Source organism: Carassius auratus, chromosome 5 (genome assembly GCF_003368295.1).
Source record: "Carassius auratus strain Wakin chromosome 5, ASM336829v1, whole genome shotgun sequence".
Classification (NCBI taxonomy): Eukaryota; Metazoa; Chordata; class Actinopteri; order Cypriniformes; family Cyprinidae; genus Carassius; species Carassius auratus.
This window is the reverse complement of record NC_039247.1, coordinates 8,967,312-8,992,409: the sequence shown is the minus strand read 5'-3', so window position 1 is coordinate 8,992,409 and position 25,098 is coordinate 8,967,312. Positions and strand designations below refer to the sequence as shown.

The following is a 25,098-nucleotide window of genomic DNA, read 5'->3' as shown; positions in this document are numbered from 1 at the left end:
AATCAGATATGGCACAGGATGGACATCAATTATATCAAACGTCATTGGTTCTCTTGTGCCTTGTGACCGAAAAAGTAATTGACATTAAACATGATGCAAAGGCTCAATGCTTGGTTGGAGTGCTGCTGCAAAAGGGAATATTTTTAGTCAATATTGGCTTAAATTTTGTTCTGTTTCTCCAGTGTTGTTAAATAAACTAAAACTACTAAAATATGTTTTCGTTCATTTATCTAAAGCTAACATAAAATATAAAAGTTACTCTTACTCTAGTCAGATTGAAATTTTGCCTTGCTTATTAAAATAAAAAAAAATTAAATGTTAATTACATATTAAAATTACTTAATTTAAAACGGAAAATAAAGACAATAAATACAACAACAACAACAAAAATTATATTAAAAATGGGAAAAAGCACCTAAAAAATTACTAGAACTTAAACTACAGTATAACTAAAATGACTGCTGATAATAAAATATAATTCAAATTATTCATTAATACATTATATACACAGTATTGAAGTGAAATTTAAATATTTAACATCTAAATAAATTGAAAATAAATCTATTCAAAATCCACATTCATGAATTTTTATATTTCAGTGTTGTTGTTTTTAATTGAACTAAAACTAGCAAAATAATGTTTTCGTTCATTGAAAAAGCTAAAACAAAACATAAATATTAAATGAAATACAAAAGCTTACATATGTATGTATGTATATATATATATATATATATATATATATATATATATATATGTGTGTGTGTGTGTGTATATATATATATATATATATATATATATATATATATATATTCCGACTCCAGGTGTTTAAATAATGAGCTATTCCTTTAAGCTGAAACAGTGGATGCAGACGAGGAGAGAGAGAGAGGGATGAATACAGAAGTGTCAAACCCTTCTGTTTATTCACTGGCTTTAGGTCTGCGTGTGTGCTTTACTCCCATCTCTCCTGCCCTTTCCCATTGGCTGCTTCCCTCTCCCACACACACACGCGCGCGCACTGGTAGAGTTGATGTTCTCGAGCGCAGGTCGAGAGAGGGACAGATGGGAACCGCACACACACCGGAAAGAGGCACACGACGCTCCGTGCAGCACTGATCACGACCGAGACATCGAGAAGAGGAAAGAAGGTGTTACTGAATGAGCAGGATGGGACTGAGAAACCTGAGCATCACCGAAGCTTCCTGAAGACGAGTTTCCAGCGCTTCTGAAAAGGACAGTTTTGAACGTCTCATGAACTCGTGCTCGGATCGAACGGGAAGTTTCTGGTGAGTAACTTTCGCTCGTGTGTAAAGGACAGCTTCCATGCACGGACTGGTCAGATCGTATAGTTTTTTCTCATTGGTGCTGGGGTTTATGTTTTGATTGTCCACGTGTGCAGAAGAGCTGATCCGTCTGGATCTGAGCAGCTGTGCTCTACCAAAGTGATGAGATCGCACGGATGGAAAGATCTTTTCAGCCTCCACACAGACAAACACACACACACACACACACACACTCACACACACACTCAGTCAAACGTACAGTATCAGTGCTTCATTGCATTCATGCTGACACAAACTGTGGAAGCACGCACAGTTTTTGAGATTGTTTTTTCGGGTCAGACAAGAAACGACATGAAAGTCGGGCTGCTTTGAGAAAACCTGGTGTTCAGTTATACTAAATCTTCCAGGTAAAAAAGCACTTCACCCTGAATTTCAAAAGACAGAGTGAGTCAGTGTGTGTGTATGTGTGTGTGTGTGTGTGTGTGTGTGCCGTGAATTTATCAAGGATGCATTAAATGGATCAAAAGTGACAGTAAAGACTTAAATTGCTACAAAAAGCTTTTCTTTTTTTTTCTTTTAAACCTTCTTTCATCGAAGAATCCTGAATTAGAGTTTTCCCCAAAGATATGAAGCAGCACAGCTGTTTTCAACATTTATAATAATCAGAAATGTTTCTTGAGTAGCAATGATTTTTGAAGATCATGTGACCCTGAAGACTGGATATAGGTATACAGGTATAAATTTAATTTTACAATATGTTCAAATAGAAAATAGTTTTTTTAAATGGTAATGATATTTCACAATATTACTTTTTTTTACTGATTAAACAAACACAGCCTTTGTGAGCAGAAGAGACTTCTTTCAAAAACATTAAGACCTTATTTCCACATAACTAAGTCATTGTGTTCCTCTCAGCATCATTCATTATCTAGTCTTTCGGTGAAACCGATGAGTTGCTTTTGTCAGAATAGGAAAATATAAAAATGAGGGTTAGAGAAGTTGTTGTCTGCAGTTTTATTCATGTATTATAGTGTTTGTATCTATTTAAATCACTCACATCAATTGTGTCAGTCTGTCATTATTATGTTGCGATTTAATAGATTAAAAAAAGAAGCAAAGTTTAAAGTATAATTTTCATATTGCATTTTTAAACCATAAATCATGCAAAAATTTCACCCGACTTGATTTTATCAATTGGGAATTGACTTTAAAGTGGGTGTGGCATAACCAAATTGAGTCAGCTGGCAAGACTTGTTGGGCAAGGCTCGAATATTTAAGATGTCATCCAAAAAGAAAAATTAAATTCAGAAAGAACAAACATGATATTATAGACAAACATGCACAACATATATCGTGCACAACAAGACCTGGAAGGTTTAAGGCAATAAGAAAGTAAATTGGGTGAATGCTGATTTCATGCTGAATATGATTTTGGCCCGTTCATGTTTATACTTAATCTTCATGTTGTGCTTGTGTGCTTCCAAAAAAAAGAAAAAAAACTGCTGCAGAGAATCTGTAAACCGCATGAGATTCACAAACCAGGTTCTCCATTAACCATGAAGCCGGTTTGATGCATGTGCTGTCAGACGCTGTTTGTGTCACTCATTCACCTTCTGTCCGCTGTGTCACTCCCGCTCCACGTTCATTCGCATCTCGCCGTCAAGTTGCTTTCTCATGGAGATCACATCACATCAGCGCTCCAGATGCACTTTTGGCTTCCAACCAGACCCTTAAGCTTCCTTATCCTCCTCAAACCTTCCACCTCAATTATCTCTTCCTCTCTCTTTCACTGCGTTTCATCGCTTCCACACTTTTAGACTCAGCCAAAACAGTGGATTTTAACTCTAGGGTTCTCGTATGAATGGGATCTGGAGTTGATAGTTTAGAGTTGATTATGGTAATTTTTAAACGAGATTCCCAGCAATTAGCCAGCTGGGCTCAGCGCGTGCTGGACGAAGGTCATTATCGGTCCAGTGTGCAGGACCAGTGCACTAGGACCTGCCAAATCTAATCTAATCATCTAATCCCACCAATCAAAGCTTTAAGGATACGTAAAGTCATTGAACCAAATGAGATTGACGGGCATGGTCCAGTTAACCCCCGCTTGGAGATGGTGTAACTAAAAGCCTTAATATCTAATGCAATTTAGCTTTTTTAAAGTAAAAGCTTTTTATTTTAAGGACATTTAAATGTGTTTTTACTGCAAAGTAAGAACAGTGAATACAGAGCATTTGTTGATGCTTATTCAAAAGTATTTTTTTTTGAAGGCAAAGTATAAATCTAAAATAGATTTAGTAAGATTACAGGCCTTAATTTCTTACAGAATGTAGCTTTTTAAAATAAAACCTAAATATTTTTTAATGCAAAACAAAAAAAAACTTTTTTTCAACATATAAATCTAAAATATTTAATTATATTTTAGCTGAAGCTTTTAAAGCTTAATATTTGGGGATTTTTTTTATTGTAAGTTATTTTCATACATTAAACATTTTATTTCATATTTTTTAATTTTCATTTAGTTAAATGTGACAGTTTGTTGATGAGGCAGCGTTTATTTGTTCCAGGCTTATTCACAGTGAAAGTGCATTTTAAATGTCCATCTGGCGTTTGTTAACCAGCGCTTCTCATCACTTCATTTTTAATTGATAGCACTGTTGTTGTGACATAGGCCTGATCATTTAGCCAACCAGTGCATTTTTAATTATTCATGCATGATTTTTCATCCTTAATCTTTAATGCTGCTGCAATCCTGCAGAGTGACAGATCTGTTCTGTTGGCACATGCATGTCAAGGAGATTGGCAGTTTTTCTAATGTTTGTCCACAAAACACAACTGAAATGTAATCCATTGCTACTAAGTTAAAGCACTCAGTCATATTTGCCTAAGAGGCATGTGTGTGTGTGTTTTAGAAGGCATTTGATGGTCTTAACAATGGATTTGAGCTTGTCAGGCTTTGAGATGCTGACAAGAAAAAAAAAAAAAAAAAAAAAAAAAAAAAATATATATATATATATATATACATATATATTTATATATATATATATATATATATATAAATAAATAAAAAAATATATAATAAAAAAATAGTACTCCTCTAAACCTATTTGGCATAACAAATTTCACAAGACACAATAACTGTATTTACAAAAATAATCCTCACACACCATTGTTTGTTAATGTTGCGTTTCCTCCTCAAGCATCAAATCAAATCCTGTAATTTTGTTGCTTTCCCAGCATGCTTCTCACATATGAATTCTCAGCCATTGTGTCTCAATTGTGTCAAGATTCAGTTTTGCGTCTCCACTCTCCAGACATCTGAGGGACTCATTCACAACTACCAAAAAGGACTGCAAGCAATCGCTGATGCTCAGAGAGGCAATAGTAAGATCAAATGTGTTTTTTTTTTATTATTATTATTTAAACATTTGCATTTTTTTGTAAATATCTATTATTTAGATCTACTTCCCCAGGGGAGCACTAAATATATATATATATATATATATAAATCCAATAATCTAATTTGAGATTTTTTTTTTATTTTTAAAGCCATTTTCTTATAGGTTTTGCAATGAATATGTAAACTGAGCTGGTAAAGCTGGATAACCTGGCTGGTTAAGGTAGTTAAGTTAGTTAGTGAGTTCTCCATCTTCATGTGACCGCAGCTTCCTCTGAATAACCTGTGAATAAACCTTGAGGTCCCCACAACAAGCAGCTAGCGAGACAACATCATACATCAGTCGGTTATTGGCCAAATCCTGATTCAACCAGGCAGTATTTATGAATTATGTAACTTTTTATTACATGCGATGACATTGCACATTAATACACAACAGAAGAACCGCAGTGGATGAGAAGACTGCTGAATTTATAGCTCATTTATTTCCTTCTAAACGTTATTGCTTTATATTGCCATTTAGAGAATTTGGCTACAGTAATGCCAATTCATGGGGATTTATTATTTTATCAATCATGTTGTGGTGCACAAACTCAGCTTTCTGACAACTGATCCTTAGTTATCCTCACTATATGTCAGTTCGTCGACTGTCCTTGTATATTTATTTGGGGAAAACAATGTGGCTATTTGTCTGATGAATTTTGTGATTGGTGGATGATATATTATCCAATATTTTTACTGGCTGTTTGCAAGTTTGAATTTAGTTCTGGTTTACATTTAAAGGAAGCATACATCTGCAACACGTTGGCAAAATAAAATTTTGTTTTTTATACTGTACAAACTGTATTATCTATCATCTTATACCTAAACCTACTCCTCACAGAAAACTACTGGGAATTTTTGAATTTCATAAAACACCGTTTTGGATTTTTTAAAGCCTTTTATTTTACAAGGACACAGGAAGTGTCCGCATAAACCATGTTTACGTTGAGGCCATGTCATTACACCATATATAATATATAGACAAAAAATATATGGACACATATTAAAATTACATTAAATTAATATTTTTAATGAAAATTGTAATAGTATATTAATACTAAAATAGCATTGGTGTCTGTGAACAAATAAAGGGCTGTTCAGTAGCAAAAAATAGATTTAAAATTAAAGCCATAAACAATTTCATTAATTAAACTGAAATAAATCTTAACTGAAATAAAAATAAAATATAACAAACTGTAACTTGTTTTATTTCAGCTAGTTTCCAGAGAAACACTTCTCATTTTTTTATTTGGTAATTTGATGCACTAAAATAACAAAAACTAAAAACAAATTAGAGAAACAAAACAAAATGACTAAAACCTGAACTAAACGAAGTGTCAGAAATTTTGTAATTTTATGAAAACCATTGAGGTTCACACCACAATTATAACAATTATGGCACAGAAAAATAATATCGTTGGAATCACTTTCAGAATTATTTTTCTAGCAGATGATTAAAACGATTAAAAACATTGATAGCCAATCAGAATCCATTTGACTTGTAACCAATGTAATTATGGTTTTATATATATATATATATATATATATATATATATATATATATATATATATATATATATATATATATATATATATATATATATATATATATATATAGTTATCGTTCTTTGTGTGATAAGCCTTTACGGAACATACGGCTATAAAAACTCTTTCTTCTATTCTGTTTTATTATGTTTAGTCTGTTTAGGTGTTTAACGTGTGGCTTTCAATGTGTTTTTTTTTTTTTCAACTCAAGCTCAATTTCAATAAGCATTATCACAAAGAGACACTTCTACCTTAAACTATCCAAGTCTCACTTGCATGCACGCTTTCAGTTTTACACTCTTTAATAAGTTGTTTTAACCAGGTATTAGAGATTTCAGGGAGATTAAAGACAAGACAGTCTGGACAAGTTGATGCTAATTGCCGAAAATACTTATTTATGTACTTATGAAATTTCTGACAAATTTCATAGAAAATCATGTAGTGTGTGATGGTCACTATTTAATGCAGTGTTAATTTTGACACGAAATTTTAATTTAGTTTTAGTCTTAGTCTTTTGACTATAATTCTTTTTAGTTTTAGTCAAGTTTTAGTCATCTGATTTGTTTTAATTTTAGTCTTATTTTAGTCGACTAAAATTGCTTGGTATTTTAGTCGACTAAAATTGCTTGGTATTTTAGTCGACTAAAATTGCTTGGTATTTTAGTCGACTAAAATTGCTTGGTATTTTAGTCGACTAAAATTGCTTGGTATTTTAGTCGACTAAAATAAGACTAAAATCAATAACAGATTTACTAGACAACTTTTTACAGCTGGTATAGGAAACAAACTTAACCAAAATATATAAAACACAAATTCAACTTTATTTCAACACAACTGTGTCTTTATTTCGATTCAAAAGCTTTTATGCAGCAACAAACACTGTCATGATAATGTAAACAATAACTAGCTGCCAATTGACCATCAATAAAAGAGAAATAATGTTAGGTCCAGGACCTTAAAGCTTACAGCTGAGCTGAACAATAAGTGCATACATTTAAAGTAAATATTTAATAAGTTGGCAGCTAGGTGGATAAAAAAAGTAACAAGATTTTATAAGGTATTCATTTGTCTAGCAATATTGTATGTTTTAAATACTACATTATTGCTAGATTTGTATGTATAATGATAGGATGTGAACATTCATGTTTCACATGACTAATATAGAAATATTTGTGATATTGTCAACAAGTGGAACATTATAAAATATACTAAACATTAGTATTAATCAAATGTATTTATCATGATATTACGTATTAGTATTGTGCTCGCATCTAATTTGAAGAAGGGGCTATTTTACAGTACTTTTCAGTTCGTAATATTTAATGCTACAACATCTACGCACTGCACTATTCCAATTTTGCTTAGCTCAATAAACAAAAGAACATCGTTGTGAAATTACATTTGAGAAAATGTCCGGGTGGCTCGTCTGTAAATGTCTTTTCAAATTGGTTGTGTTCTTGCCACGAATGAGCGCTCTGCGTGCTTTACACTTTGTTTTGTTTTGTTCGTCGTCAAACGTGAAGTGAGCTGTGGACATTTTGTCGCTCTTTTAGACAGTAGGGACTTTAAGCAACAGCTGCGAATGGAACGGCTACAGCGACCGGAAGTTTGCCGTCACACCGCTGTAGCCAAGAACGTAAAAGTCACTAAGCAACGGTAAAACAGAACAGTGCAACGCAGCATTAATTCATTTATTGAGATCCAAAAAAATATATAATTTAAAAAAGCAGGAGAAGGATTGCTTTTGGCGTTAAATGACAATCTTTTGTCAGAAGAGGAGTTTTTAATATTGTATGATGTAAATAAGTCTAAAAACATAACATTTATTTACCTAACCTCTCACGTTGTAGCGACTCCGGCAAATCAGCTGTTCTCCCGTAGTAGACCGTTAAATTAGAACGTCACAAAGTAGCAGTTAAATTCGCGCAGGCAATACAACGCCAGAATGGCGTTGCCGTTCCACCAGAGGCTGTTGCTTAAAGTCCCTATCACCTCTTCGAATGCCGACTTCCCGGGAGCTCATAAAAACTGAAAACCTTCGCTTCACGTCTCAATAAGTCAGGCTCTGATTGGTTCTCTTCTCTCATGCAGTCTGTTCTTTTTTGCCGGTTCTTTTGCTCATTCCTCGCATCTCTCCCGTCTGCTGATTTGATTTTCGTCACAGTCTATTTTCGTCTCGTCCTTTATTCGTTGACGATAATGTCAATCAATTTAGTCATAGTTTTAGTCTCCATCAGTGCCTTCTATTTTAGTTTTCGTTTCGTTTTCGTCGGCAAAAATATATTCGTGACGAAAATAATGACGAAAATATTTAGTCAACGAAATTAACACTGATTTAATGGAGTGAAATATGTCCATCTTAAGTTGTTAAAAACCTGTTTCCAAATCCATTACATTTTGTAAGAAGGATTATGGTGGCCGCTTTGTGTTGATTGCGTCACTAGAAAATACTGTTTACAATAAACACACAACACTTATAATATTGGATATTCATAACTAGAAGTGCACTTAGACATGAATTGAACACTTTTACAGCATACATTATGTTTTTGTGAAGAGTTGTATGTATTTGAAAGGCATCTCTTACGTTGCATTAAATAAAAAATACATATTATTAATGTTTAAAATAACCGTTTTCTATTATAATATATTTTTAAATATTATTTATCCCTGTGATGCTCAGCTGAATTTTCAACATCTTTCTTCCAGTCTTCAGTGTCACATGATCCTACAGAAATCGTTATAATATGCTGATTTGCTGCTCAAAACACATTTCTTATTATCATCAATGTTAAAAACCGTTTCATATTTTTCTTTGTTGAAAATGTGATGAATTTTAATTAATGGGGTTAAAGTTCAAAAGAACAGCATTTATTTTAAATGTTATTTTGTAACTTTATAAACCTCCGGTCGCATAGCATTTCTTAAGATATTTCCCATCATCTCTGGGTCACACTGATGACATCTGCTGCTCACGGCGGCAATACTAGCGATCTTAATGAAACGAAAAGAGAAGCTTCCACAAATACTTCAGTAATGAGATGCTTTGAAATGTGACATCAGGTGACCAAATCCTCTTTTTTCTCATTCGTGATGGACACATTCGATTCATGCTGGTGTCTTTTAGTGCCACAGAAGACCGAAATAATCAGGTAAACAAACATAAAAAAGTTTGATTAGTGCTTCCAGCATCCTTTCAGCACTAAGCACAACCTCCCTATTCACTATGAGGGGCGTTTGTTTCTTATTTCTCCGTTTTCTAGCGTTCCCCATTTCCACTGCCTTTGTTATGCAAATTCCATTGTGAGTAGGTGTTGCTAAGAGTTTCTTTGTGCTGTAGAGTTAAAGTTGGCAGAGGTGGTTTCTCTCCAGAATTATTTAGCATATAGATAATAAGATCTCATTGTCATAAGAACCATCTCAGAGGCTGGAGAAGTTTTAGCACATTGTACATCATCTTTGGCAGCTCTTAGAAGAGCCTTTGTTCTTCTCAAAACAAATCTGAATTCAAGATTTGTTTCAGACCTAGTGTCCGCCGTTTGAATCAGCAGTTTTGACTGTGATATTGCTTTCTTGGGCAATCAATGAAAGACGATACAATGGCCAAGATGTTTGTCTTGAGCACTGGCTTATAAATGTAACACTGATTGCTTTTTCAATTAATCAGAGAGATTGCTGACTCATGTCTCATTAGCTGAAGTTTTGTGGATGTAAGGTGACTTAGCCTTGTGTCTGCAAAATCATTGCAAAAAAAACTGTTTATCGTGTTTTAAGTTTGATATGGCCCTGGGATAAATATTTTTTACTTTATTTTTTTTCTGATCTCTAGTGCATATTTAATTAAATAAATGGTGCTCTTTTTATTTTGTTTTATGTATACTGTTCAAAACCTTGGAGTTTAGAAAGATTGTTATTTTTTATTTTTATTTATTTTTTTGGTAATAATGAATACTATTTAGCAAGGATGCAATGAATTGATCAAAATTGGCAATAAAGTAATTTATGATGTTTCTAATAAAAATAATAATAATAAAAAAGGATCATGTGACACTGAAGACTGGAGTAATGATGCTAAAAATTCAACTTTGATCACATGAATAAATTCTATTTTACAATGTATTCACATTTGAAATTCTAATAATATTTCACAATATATTTTTTTACTGTATTTTTATCAAATAAATAAAAAAGTCTCCTCCCCCCACAAAAGGTCTGTTTTCAGACAATATATAATAATATCAATATGATGAGTTTTATGTGGTATTATACTGTATGTAGTAACCATGTATGTAAAACAACAAATCTGTTTGTTTTGTCATTTTTTTTAAGTACACGTCTATTTTTCAGATTTACTTATCGACATTTATTTATTTATTTATATTTATTTATTTATTTTCCTTTCGTAAGGGCAACATGTTGGATTTATTTGGCCTGATTTCTTCTCGTGTGTGGTGTCCCCCGAGGACAAACGATCACGCAGCCTGTGGACTGTGGCGTGTAGCCAATCAGAAAGCGAGGTGATGAGGCGGTGAGGAAGTACCGGGAAACAAAATCAAAACAGCCGGCGGCATGGCGCACCAGAAAGTCCGTGGAAACGAATATATGAACATTTATTTCAACGGTTATTAATCTGTGTAGTACGTAACAACATTTATATGAGATAAAACAACAACCATATCATCCATATCATATCCATATCATGATGTAGCAAGTATAGTCCATGCTCGCATTGTCTCCACCATCGCCTTTTCTTGCTTTTCTTATGTTTTTTTTTCCGTTAAAAACAAAGCACAAACTATGGCCACTACATCCTCTTCGTCCGCCATGATTGTTTACTCTGAAGTCACGTTTGATCTCGAGGGATTTTGTGAGATTTCCCGTCTGACCTGGGAATGCTCGGGAGTCAAATCGGTTCGTGTGTGATGAGTTGATATTGCCGTGTGGCTGCACACCACACACTGTACGACCAAAACTGTTAGACCCGTGATTTTTTATCGCCGTGTGTGGGGTCTCTCAGGTTTGGAAAATCGGTCGACAATTTTAAAATCGTCCCGTGTGAACCAGGCCTTAGACTCCAGATATTCAAATAGTTGTGTCTCTGCCAAATATTGTCCGATCCTAATAAACCATACATCAATGGAAACCTTCCAGCATCCTTTCAGCACTAAGCACAACCTCCCTATTCACTATGAGGGGCGTTTGTTTCTTATTTCTCCGTTTTCTAGCGTTCCCCATTTCCACTGCCTTTGTTATGCAAATTCCATTGTGAGTAGGTGTTGCTAAGAGTTTCTTTGTGCTGTAGAGTTAAAGTTGGCAGAGGTGGTTTCTCTCCAGAATTATTTAGCATATAGATAATAAGATCTCATTGTCATAAGAACCATCTCAGAGGCTGGAGAAGTTTTAGCACATTGTACATCATCTTTGGCAGCTCTTAGAAGAGCCTTTGTTCTTCTCAAAACAAATCTGAATTCAAGATTTGTTTCAGACCTAGTGTCCGCCGTTTGAATCAGCAGTTTTGACTGTGATATTGCTTTCTTGGGCAATCAATGAAAGACGATACAATGGCCAAGATGTTTGTCTTGAGCACTGGCTTATAAATGTAACACTGATTGCTTTTTCAATTAATCAGAGAGATTGCTGACTCATGTCTCATTAGCTGAAGTTTTGTGGATGTAAGGTGACTTAGCCTTGTGTCTGCAAAATCATTGCAAAAAAAACTGTTTATCGTGTTTTAAGTTTGATATGGCCCTGGGATAAATATTTTTTACTTTATTTTTTTTCTGATCTCTAGTGCATATTTAATTAAATAAATGGTGCTCTTTTTATTTTGTTTTATGTATACTGTTCAAAACCTTGGAGTTTAGAAAGATTGTTATTTTTTATTTTTATTTATTTTTTTGGTAATAATGAATACTATTTAGCAAGGATGCAATGAATTGATCAAAATTGGCAATAAAGTAATTTATGATGTTTCTAATAAAAATAATAATAATAATACATCATATAATAATACATACATCAATGGAAACCTTATTTATTCAGCTTAATAAATTGACACTTATGACTGGTGTTGTGGTCCAGGGTCACATATGTTTTTGCTTCATATGACGATATATTTAATACATGGAAATGTAATAGTGTGAAGTGACATGTGGCCAAGTATGGTGACCCATACTCTGAATTAGTGCTCTGCATTTATCCCATCCAGTGCACACACACCTGGAGCAGTGGGCAGACATTTTTTGCTCCAATGCCCGGGGAGCAGTTGTCCAACATTTATGTATGAAATTGGTCAAACAAACAGGAAATCCCGACCCAAAGCCTGTGCTAAAATGGGATATGAGTAAGGCCATGTCTACACTAATACGTTTTCATTTGAAAACACATCTTTTTCTCTCCGTTTTGGCCTTCCGTCTACACAGAGACTGAGCTTTTTGAAAAAACGCTCTCCAAAGTGGATCAATCTGAAAACACATTTTTCGTGTTTGTGTAAATGGAGGCTTTTGAAAACGATGACGCAAGTTTAGTCATGTGATGCATATTATACCATTAGATATCAATGTTTATATGAGTATTGTGCACGTTATGTGCTATGCACTTTCACACTCTTGCTATAGATGTGTTACTTTGTATACTCTTCATATCACAGTCCTGTGATTTGTGGTAAAACACGAGGGCAGTTGTGTTTTAGATCAGACATAGGCTACAGTCATGAGTGTGTGCGACCTGGACGCATCAGTGATTTTGTGAGTTATTTTTGTAAATAAAATAATCCTGTCAGAAAAACTGCATGAAAACGTCTCATGCCTGTTCCGTGTGTATCATCTGCAGTGAGTTTTTTGCACCTTTATGCATGCATAGAAAGCAATTTTAATGTTTTCTGTTGTATCAGTGTGGATGAGACACTTTTGGAAACGTTTGAAAACACTAGTGTGGAATGAGAGCATTTTAAAATGAAAACACATGTTGAAATGTATTCAGATTAATGCAGACGTAGCCTAAGTGTATAACATCGTTGTGCAGAGTTTAGTTCCAAGCCTGTTCTAACTCATCTAAGTTTTTGAACAACACTCATCTGTTTTTTGGTCCCTGATGTAGTTCAGAAATATACAAGCAATAACAACAAAAGCAGAGTCTTACTAATGCACATGATTTGCCACTTCACTGAACTCTTAAGGATGGTGTTTTTACCGAGGCGTAGGGTGTTTCTAGTCCTTTCCCCCTGCTGCCTTTCTCTTTCTCTCCTGTCTGGCTTCACTTCGGCATCTCTCTAAATATATCTCGCCGTGTCTACCTTTCTCCTCGTCTCTCTGCTTGCACAGTCTTGTCCAATAAAGTTAGCCATGCTTCACCAATCCAATCTGACACACTTTTACATAACAATTCTATCTGCAGCGTGCGCCCTCCCTTTGCAGACACAATTCAAAGCTTTCTCCATGAAAAAGTGACTGTAATGCAGTATTAACTGAGCATTTTGACACTGAATATTAGATGTGTGTGATGAATTGCATCCATTAAAAGTGAAATGCACTCCTGTCTTTGTGGATGCATCGATGCCAACCTCAATGAGGACTCAAACTTTTGCTCTTCATACGGCTTGTTGGCTCTTTTCCCACATAGACATAGTATCGATTAGAGCTGGACGGTGGAGATTCTGCTGTACTGTTTATACCGTGGTATATCTGTGCCATAATGCACAGTATTGCAGACAGCTTCATTGATTGTAATGGGAGCGATTCAGTTTTGTTGTAGTTTTTATCATATGTTGGAAATGGTGCCTTGTAAGCTATTTATCATTAGACGTGGCTTAGTCATATTTATATGTATCAACTCAAGTGTGACATGATGTGAAGCTGTGTTTTCACATCAAATCTACTAATCTTTCAACATTGATCTCATTAGTATTCATATTTGTATATAAAATATGACTCCAGCACACACACACACACACATATATATATATATAAATCTATATATAATCAGTGGAGCTTTGCATTTTGCATTATTTGGTCTGTGTGAGGAAAAACTATATTTTGGGGGAGATGTTTTTCTTAGGAAGGAAATTTAACTATGGCTTCAGAGGCTGCACGATTATTGAGCATTACTGGCTCATGGAGCTCAGGGAACACTTGTGAAGTCTTTAATAACAGTGACATGTATGAGTTATGATTCATTAGTAAGCCCAACTGTGTATGAAGCGTGATATGCATGTGGAAGACTCTCGGCGGGATGAGGGGGTCAGTGTTCCTGCCACTAGGACACACTGAGCATTAAGAAATGCAGGATTCATTAAACTGTCACTGTAAATCTCTGTCCACACTGACTGAGAGAGAGAGAGAAAGATGGGAGGAATAAGTGAGCAGAAAGGAAAGCATAGGGACTGCTTGAGGAACGAGAGTGAGATTATACAAAAGGATGAATCTGTGATGGAAAGCAACATCAATTATGCAGATAAAAGACAGAAAAGGAGACAGTGAGTGATCTGATGTGCCCCTGTTTTTCTGTTGCTAAAATGACCTTCAGTTCTTATTTTTATTTTTATTTTAGCTCTCCGAAATGCTATTGGCTGTTTTGGTAAATTCGTTAGTTGCTACTAAGTAATATATATTCTATTCTACTTAAATATATATAAGTATAAATATATATCATTATGAATTCATTATAATACCTTAAGAATCCCCTTATAATGTATTATAAATACTGGCTTCATAGAAAGTGTTACCACCTTATCTTTTATTATGTTTTATTAGTATTGAATTTTTTTATCATTCCAAAGTGTATTTGGCCATTTGCAAGCAGCATCTAATTTTCAAATATTTAATTATAAATTATAATAATAATAACAACATTATAATTTTATTTGATTATTTACTTGAATTTTATGTTATTCCTTTATTATGTGTTTTTTTTATTTTGTTCATTTTTTGCTGTACAATTGTGCTGCAGAAAGTTGAGAGTGATTACATTTTTAATATTACAACATAATTTATTAAGATAAAGGACAGAAAAGGAGACAGTGAGTGATTTGGTTTGCCCTGTTTTTCTATCGCCAAACTAACCTGTGATGTGGAAATTTAATGAAGACATTTTTAATACTTGTTCCCTGTTTGTATTATTGTTATTTTTCAATATTTTGCTTATTAGTACCGCTTACTAAGGCTCATATTTTACGTTAGCTGCAGCTAAAATCATGATTTCAAAACCTTAACCCTTAATTTTAAAGCGCTAAACTGTACTATTTGTTAATGTTGCTTCAAATCATTTGACTTATCATGTGCAGTGCAGGAGTGTGCTATTACTTTTGTCGTCTGTTTTATTGCGATTCTTTTCACCTTTTATCATTGTTCACGGCTTTGAATGCACAGTGATATAATGCCACCAAAGCACACGAAATTGAAACTGAATTGAAAAGGAAACCGAACGCAGTGGCACAGTGTCTTTCTCCGCAAGAGACCGGACAGAACACAACAATCAAATGCTACAAAAACAAAGACTCTATCTGTACAAGACCTCAAGGATGCAGATGCATGAGGCTGAGACAGCAGCTATTTCTGTGAGGTTATGAAATGATGCTCGGCTCCAAACACCAGCAGCTGGTGGCTCATGATCTCCCTCACCTAATAATGTGGAATTATCAGCAGAATAAGTACATAAGGGAGCCCCAGCATCAGTGCTTATGACTCTAATAAGCGAAAAGATACACAAGTGCATCATATATCATAAAATCTGATGATGAAGTTATTTTTTCATTAGTATTTTAGAGACAAGGTACTTTAGAGAGTTTGCAGCGTGCCCACACAGTGTAGGTGGGTTCAATGAGTTGACAACATTGTTCGTTTAAAAGAACAACACCGCTTTGTTGCAGAGGTGTGTGGTGGACTACTGCCCCTTCTTTGCATGATTTATTTTTTGTCAGACATAAATTCATGTTCTGTTTGCATTCAGTTTTTAAATTGTTTCCATGTCAAAAGCATATGGAACCCCATTTATCTAACACTTACGTCATTATAATGTTGTTATGTTATAATGTTGAACGTTGAATGTCTATAATTAACCATTTTATTCTCAGATAAAAATAAAAGTAGAATAATATAGAATTTAAAAAAAAATCCATTTAATAGAGGCATCAGAATCGATTTTTGCCTTAATTTATTGTGCTTAGTAAAAAATTGCCATTACAACAAATGCAAATTACTGTATGTTTTTACTACAGTACATTAATTTGGATATTTAATGTGATAATATATTTATTATTAGATGCTATTATTCATATTATATTATAATTAATATTACATAATATTATAATAATCATTAATGTTAGGTATGAATAATCATGATGAATTACAGAACAAGTTTATGTAATTAGTTATTTTTTAAATGATTTAGAGCAAATTTGAAAGCCTGTTTCCTCCATGAAAAGAAAAAGCAATTCTCACAATTTCAAGCTTGTTTCTCGCAGTTCTCAGAAAAAAAATCTGAATTGCGAGATACCAATTCAGAATTCGGAATTTAATTCAAAATTTAAATCTCACAAAACTACCTTTTTTTCTTTTTTTTATTGCATGATGGAAATGGGATTCCAGCCTATTAAAAGTCACCTTTATTAATAAGGCTGCTAAAAATGTTTTTAAGTCAATTGCATTTTTTAAGAGGGCGAGTTGTTTACTTTGTAATTATTCCATTCATTTGCATCAGTTTGCTGTGTAGTTTTGAACTTTATTACTTTATTGACAGTCATACTAATACAGTTGGCTGTATTTTTCTATTACTTCTCTACAATCACAGAAGTTCTGAACGGCAGTGTTTCCTGCTCCGTCACGGGTGCTCTGTTGATTCACATCACATCCAGAGGTCTCGGCGTGTCACGGCCAATCACATCAATGCCGTGATGCGCCACAGGATGAAGATGAGGATGAGGAGGTGGTTGTGGTAGAGGAACACAAGCACCTGAAGGCTGCAGCTCTCCTCCTCCCAAACCCCCGTCCAGCATCACAGTAATCATCAGTAATCCTAATAATCAAGCCTTCACCATGACCAATGGTGGTCTTACCATGAAAAAGATGTTTCCTTTGGAAAAAAGCAGGTAAATAAATATATAAATTGAAAGAGAAGTACCTAAACTAAGAAGACAGACCCCCCAGGCGCCCTTTCCTGAAATAAATATGCAGTGTAGCTTACTATTTCTCCAGACATGGCTAGATTCGGCGACCTACTCTGAGACAGCCGTGTCAGGAACGCTCCACTGTCTCGCTTCTTTCTTAATAAAGCTGTCCAAGAGACAGTGACATATGCTGTCTCAACTCTCACTTACTTAGGGCTGACATCGCTTTCGAAATTTCATTTGAAATGTCTCTGTGTAGATCTGACGGTTTGTAACAGAACGGCTTTTCGGATGGGATTGGTTTTCTAAATGACTTTTGGATTACAGTTATTAACACAGGATGTCATTTCATGTATGGGATCTTTGTAGTTAGAGTTCGGATGAGAGCATATATTGGCAGGATTTAGATGTTATGGGATGTCATATAGAAATATTAGGTCATGAGCCATTACACTGCCATTCAAAAGTTTAAGGTTAGTAAGACTTTTTTCATGTTTTTGAGTCTCTTACGCTCACCAAGAATGCATTTATTTGTTGAAAAATGCGCTAAATACAGTAATATTGTGAAATGTTATTTCAATTTCAAATATCTGTTTTGTATTTGAATATATTTAAAAATGTAATTTATTCTTGTGATTGCAAGCTGAATTTTTAATAGCTATTACTCCATTGTTCAGTGTCACATGATCCTTTAGAAATCATTCTTATATGCTGATTTGTTGCTTGGGAAACTTTATCATTATTATTTTTATTATTATCAATGTTGGAAAAAATTGTGCTGCCTTATATTTCGGTGGAAATCATAATGCTTTTGCTGGATTTGATGAACAGAAAGTGCTTTCAACAGTATTTATTTGAAATACGTATATTGTATCATCGTGAATGTCTTTACTGTTACTTTTGATGAATTTAATGCTTTCCTTGCTGAATAAAAGCATTCATTTCTTTAAAACCATAAAAACAACTGACTAACCCCAAACTATTATTTAGCCCCAAAAATTAAAAAAGGTCTAAATCCATAATGAAAGTTCATAAGGCAGTGCAGCAATAAATTTAGCTCCGAGCAATTACAGAATTCGATGAAGTTTAAAATAAATGAGGAAAAGCATTGTGAAAAGATCTAAATATTATACCAACATAATTTCTATCCAGACAGGATTGGTTTTCCTCATGGAAAACTAGTTGAGTAGACGCTTGCGGATTGAATCGTTAGTAAAAACTGTCTCAAAAGTTCTGTTGTTGAGATTTTCCCTCGTTTTGTCCTTTCTGAATGAACCATGATGTGCTTAAAACCCTATATTCCCAATCGAACAGCGTCCCGCGATTATACCTCTGAATTTTAATTCCGAACCCCAAACATCTTCTCGAAACAGGCTAAAACAACAAAGTGTTTCCTAATTAAATGTTCCGGTTATGCAAATGATTCATCCAATTTAGGGCTTCATTAAATAATTGACTTCTCTTCAGGGGAACAACTTCCAGACATGCAATATAATTGAGGGCAGTTCCAGGAGAGCAAAGGGACAGAAAGTAATCTGTTCTGCTCTTCATTTGAGTTGCTTTATTACAGCCAGAGTTTCAGCGTTCCTGTAATCTCCCACAGTCTTTCTCATTTCTCGTCTCTGAAGGAATTCCTCTGGCCTAAATTGGGAATGTGAAATGAAAAACAGTTAATATTATCAAGTGCCTGAGCTCGGTTGTAATTTTGTCCTTAATTGACCTTGTGTGTGGCCAAAGCTGGCACGATTAATGTCTGCAGGTGTGCGGCTCAGCAAAGCTGTCACAAAGCATCTGAGTAAAGGCTGCAAATACATATTCAAATGTATTCATAACTTATTTACAGAGTGAGCACATTATAAATGCTAATTCACACACATGAAACACTGCCTTTTTGCGGTTGCAGTGAACAACTACTAAATGATTTTGATGGAAATGTAAAGCTTACTGTGTATTGTAATGAGATTAAACTAAATGCATAACAGCAAGTATTATTTACCCGACATGCAAAATAACATTTCTCAATTCGGCATCTGTGCCAGGATGAATCACTCATGGGAGCATTGAACTTCCACAGGGGCTACGGATCCGCCACTGGCACTTCACTGAACATAACATTTCATCATTTGCAGAAGCAAAACAGAACTACATACAGCAGAAGCAGCGGCTAAAGATGGTAACACCTCTTTCACAGAGTTCAGTAGAGATAGAAGACTTGTTCTGCTTTTGACTTTTAAAAAACAGATTGTTTTAAATAGTTTTTGGATGAGCTGTGTTCAAAACTATTGTACTTTTTAAATTAAACTGCAGGGTTATTATCATTGACTAAAAGTACAATTAAAACCATAAAAAAATACACTCAGTTTCATGTAGTTGCCAAAACATAATTTCTTGTTTCTTTTTTAGTTTAAATTAAAGTATTAAAATAACTAAAATTGTAATGAAAATGAATATGGAATATACAGCTTAAACTTAAAATAAATAAATAAATACAAAACTAATAAAAATGTAAACTACATTCAACTACATTATTAGACTTTAATTAAAATTAAAATGGAAAATATAACAAAGACTAATTCAAAATATGCATAATAACTAAAATAGTAAATTAAAGATACTAAAATAAAAATTCCTAAAAACTATATAGACACTATTTTATGCCAAAACAACTAAATTATTTAATTTTAAAATGAGAACAGAAAATATAACAACAACTCATTAAAGATATGAATAAATATAGTACTAAAATAACACCTGCACTTTCTATGTTAAGATTTTGCAATACGCTTGTTTTGCAACCATAAAGTTATGGACTTTGGAGGGAGAATTGTTCAGTCCAATTATTCATATGAAAGTTATATTTGTGGACGTTCAATTGCACACTTGAGTTCTGAAGTTTAGTATTGCAAGATAATTGCAAAGCGTTAAATTTTGGCAGTGCATTGATCAAGCATTTGCATCTCAGTTCAAAAAATTGCATAAGATTTATTCAAATTAATTGAACTAAATACTGTTCATTTGGTACTAGGCGCTTGAGTGAGTTCTATAACACTTGGGAACATAAGCTCATGATTTATTTACAGACTGTTAAACTTTTTAAATTAGGGGTGTAGACATTAGTTTTATTTTACACATTTGATTATTACACATTTAAAAGCATTCAGTTTAGCAAAGTCAATGCATTCACCTAATTTGACATTGCAACTGCTCTTTAATTTTTTTATGTTTATTCTGTACAAGCCCCCAATTATCGAGCTGTATTACTTTCCAATTGCTAAGCTGTACTAACCTAGATTGATTTTTGGATTACATGGAGATAACAGGTTATTAATGGAGAATGTCTGGCCTTTTGTCTGGGGCTCCAGCGGTGGTTGAACGTGAAGAGCTGCAGTGAGAGATTTCAAGAGGAACTCGTAGTTTAGCTGAGTGAGAGGAAATCAATGAGTGCTTGATTACCTACATAAAACTAGAGGTGATAGTATATTCTTTATGCCTTTTTCCTGTGAACCTGTTTGCTCAAGGGCCTGTTGGCACTTAATATAATTAGGAGGGTCTTACATTTATGTGTTTAGCAGATGCTTTTATCCGAAGCAACATACAGTGCATTTAGGCTATACATATTATTATTATTTTTTTACCAGTATGTGTGTTCCCTGGGAATTGAACCCATTACCTTTTACACTGCTAACCCAATGCTCTACCAATGAGCCTCAGGACTTGTAAGACTGAAATGAACACTGAATGTATATTTTGGTATGCAAATAGTTCTTGAGGTTTTACATTTCTGTATATTAGCATTCACTAAATCTAAATTGTCAGCTGCTTTTGCCAAAATATGCTGTATTTAAGAGAGCACATTGCACCAAAAATGCAAAATGCTCAATTTGACATTCATTCCAGTAATGAACCCAAAGCAATATCAAACAATATTTTTAACATAGTTTTCTTTTTAACATTATCCAATTTGAACCGATAAGTACACATGAAAAATAATGTTATTTACAAGATGCTAACTTATGCAACGCAGATGCACTGTTTATAAGGTCACAGTGTTGGCTGTCAGATTACATCATGCCTCTATCACCGGTGAAAAAGAAGAAAAAAAACCTTTCCAATACAAAGCACAAAATATTACAATAATAACGCCTTCCCTTCTCGCTCAGTCTGCAATAGCATAATAGAATGCACTAATGGAGTATCATATCTGTGCGAACAGGGTGTGCAGAGGTATGCAAATACATACATTGACAGACAGGTAGGACAGCCTTATCATAGCCCTTACACAGGGATATGATTGGACAAACATTTTATGGTCCTACACCTTCCACAGATTATATAAATACATATAAATATGTTTAGACAACTTAACTTAGTGATTGCTATTGGGATGGGAAGAGACTTTCAACCAGCATAACAAAAAAATGTTTTTGAACCAAATCACCTACCCTGCCTTTAAAAGTGTACTGCATTACAAGAATGATTCGTACATATATACCCTGCAGTAATCACCAATTGTGCATTAACGTCATGTCATAAAAACAGCACCACAAGGTCGGAATTACAAGTGGGGAAACATTTGAACTTTCTTTAAGCCCAGAGTTTCTGAGTTTGGGGCATGTTAGTGACAAAATTTGGTGGATGCAATAGATGTAGTATCTGTATTGACTGGCTATAAAACTAGCTAGAATGATTTGAATAGATCCAATGTCGTAACTCATCAGTACAAACTTCTCAGGAGAACTTGAACACACCATAAGAAGCGAATATTCCATTCCAAACATGGCCATAGGCAAATTAGCAATTTAAGCTAATACTGTTTTGCTATGTACAAGATATCATAGTGGAGGTCTGTGAATTGTTGTTCAGTCCGATTGATCTGATAAGAAAGTTACACTGAGCAAATGGGTGTATCACCAGACACATAGATAGACATTTAACACCCTTTCATGACTCAGGGGACTGTGATTGTCTGATCACAGACAGAATGAAGTGCCTGGTAACAGTGACAATGCGAATTAGTGTGTTCAGAATTCCCTGTGGCGATCAGCCATCATGCTTGTGCCTCTATGTACCAGGGGGGTTGCTTAAAGACAAGCCAAGTTAATTAGCGTTGTCAGTCTCTACCCCTGAATATCTCTTAGCCTGCCCCTTTGCACATCCTGATTTTGCTGAGTTAGATGTGTTCCTAGGTCAACATATTTTGTTGACCCTGGAACAACATTTTACTCCAAAAATGTATTCTTGACCATATCCCCACACCTAAACCTAACCTTAACCATGAGTAATCCATAAAATCAGAGGAAATGATAGATGAATGACACTGATGTACAAGCACCAAACAGTGATTTTAAGCATAAACTTCACAAAATCTATAAACTGGTTCTTCAAATCTGATTGGTTAGTCACAATGATGTTCCAGCGACAGCAAAGATGTTGTCCCAGAAACATGTCTCACTTGGTAAAATCAGGTTCTGCTGCCCCTTCTGAGACACTGCCGAGTTAAACAATATCCCCAAAGCTACAGACAAGCTAAAAGTACTCTCAGTGTCTGCCTCTGTCATACATTTGACCCTAAACTATTCTTATTTTGTAGATTACCTCACCGAGAAATGGAAAGAGATCAAAGACTTGGTTATTGGAGAGAACTCATGAAATCTTAGCTTGATGCAGTTTTATGGTTGAGGAATCCTATCTAGGTACTTATGTATGTTCTTATGTACAGTTTTATGTCAAAGCCAGCTTATATGTATGTGTTTGTCAAAGTAAATCATGATTTAGAAATACAAACCTGAATTTTGGGACTGAATTACTGAACCTACTGTTTTTTTGTGTGTGTTTCTACTTTGCTCAGATGTTCCAGTTCTGTTCCTGTCTCAAGAAAATTATGAGGTGAACGACACAAGCAAAGAAATTCAAGGGCAAATGTGAGAGATAAAAGTCAACCTGAAGAGATGCATTGCCCAGTCCTGGACTGTCAAGATATGCTACACCACAGAGGACTGTGCACACAAGCTTTGAATTGGAAAGTAGGGCATTAAAGTTGTTAGGATATCTTCTCACTGGTCAGCCTGAAAACTGTATCCCATTAACGTTTTATTTGCCTTGATATTTTTAGGACTGTAATGATTACAACTACTGCAGACGTACACAGTAAGAGAAATGTGTCTTGAGGTTTTGCTCTTGGCTATGAAACCATAATGCAGACTTTTGGGACATACTCACAAGCCTACCCTTCCAATGTTTCATGCTCTTCAGGACTTACACAAAGTATCAGAGTATTACACAAAGAGTATCAACAAGGTGGCTTATTGAGTGTTTAAATGCCCGTGTGGACTAATGGGGCTGAAGCTCAGGATACACCCAGTCCCACTTTTGCATATAAAGACATTTGCTTATAGAGACTATTTGTGCCAAAACCGGAACCTACTCTGACAGCATTACCAGAAAGACTTACACAGAAACCCTCAGTCATGTGACCTGAGGAAAGGACCAGTCACATGCTCTGCTGCCATCGGCTGGTCTGTTTTATTTATTTTATGTTTTTTTGTTACTGCAGCATTTACCATGTTCAGAGTTTTCCAAATGTCAAATATACTGTGTGCTGTAACTGAATTTTGTAAATCTAATTAATTGTTCATTCACATTTGACTTGTGAAAGCAGACAAAAAACCCACAGAGTCAAATTTTACACCTATGTATTTACATCTATGGTCCATACACTACTCTTGGATAATATGGTGAGCAAAGAGCCCAACCATTTGCCAACCGTTCACAGCCATAGCAATGGCAACCCAGACAAAACACCTACCACTGTGACTGTGCGCTCAGTGCTCCTCAACCGGAACTCTCCAGATATTGAAAGCAGACTTAAACGGAGAAGAAATCGCACACAGCAAGTACGTTTTAAAGATTTGGAGGATGATGATGTGTCTAATGATAAAAATGAGAAGATGAGGAGTAAGAGCCCAACAGAGGTTCCAAACTGGCAGAAAGAGTTGACAAACGGGCCCTCATTGGTGGGAGCAGTCCGCGGGGACATGGAAAAGACAATTGGAGCAGTGACAGCATTTTTGAAGAGAGCACCACCGCACCCACTTACCCCTGGGCCTGCCAGACGGTGCTGGGTCCCAACACATCCCTGTTCGCTCACATTGCCACTGCCAAATCAGCCATGCAAAAGTACAGCCATACAAACCTCACCCAGTTTGCAGAAGCCTCCCTCGCTCTCTGCCACACAGACTCGCAGTCACAGCCTGGGGGGAGCCTGGGAGGATGGAGACTCCTCTGATGAGCTGACTGCACATGTCTACATTCCACCTTGTAGATCAAAGAAGAGCTCTGTCCAACATTGTACCCCTGCTGAGCAATCAAGGGTCAAGAGAACTGAGGACAATCAAACTGCCTCTGTGGGTACATCAACACAAAAACAGTCTAGAAGGAGGTGTAGGAGGAAATCTTTAAACAGAGCAGCAAGTGATCCTGGGAAACCTGAGCCTCATTTTACTTCCCCAACTAAAACTGTGCACAGAAGCCACCAACAGTCTAAACAACCCAAGAAGCTTCCATCCAAAGCTGTGGCGCACAGAACTTCACCAGATATTGTATCCATGCAGTGTTCCCCCACGCCCAACACAGTTCATAATATGCCTTGTAGTGTCTCTTCCACACAGACTGAAGCAAGAATTGAGTCAAAAATCCAAAACTGTCCCAGACAACACAACATCTTTGCAAAAACCTAA

The 25,098-nt window shown here is 35.1% G+C and overlaps 1 protein-coding gene across 1 annotated transcript; it reads left to right on the top strand.

Moving 5' to 3' along the window:
• The first annotated feature begins 950 nt into the window (after window positions 1-950).
• On the top strand, window positions 951-25,098 carry LOC113087437 (uncharacterized). Its single transcript, XM_026255586.1, has 2 exons — window positions 951-1,283; window positions 23,211-25,098. Exon 2 carries the CDS (start codon window positions 24,067-24,069, stop codon window positions 25,096-25,098), a length of 1,032 nt encoding a protein of 343 aa, XP_026111371.1. The 5' UTR covers window positions 951-1,283; window positions 23,211-24,066.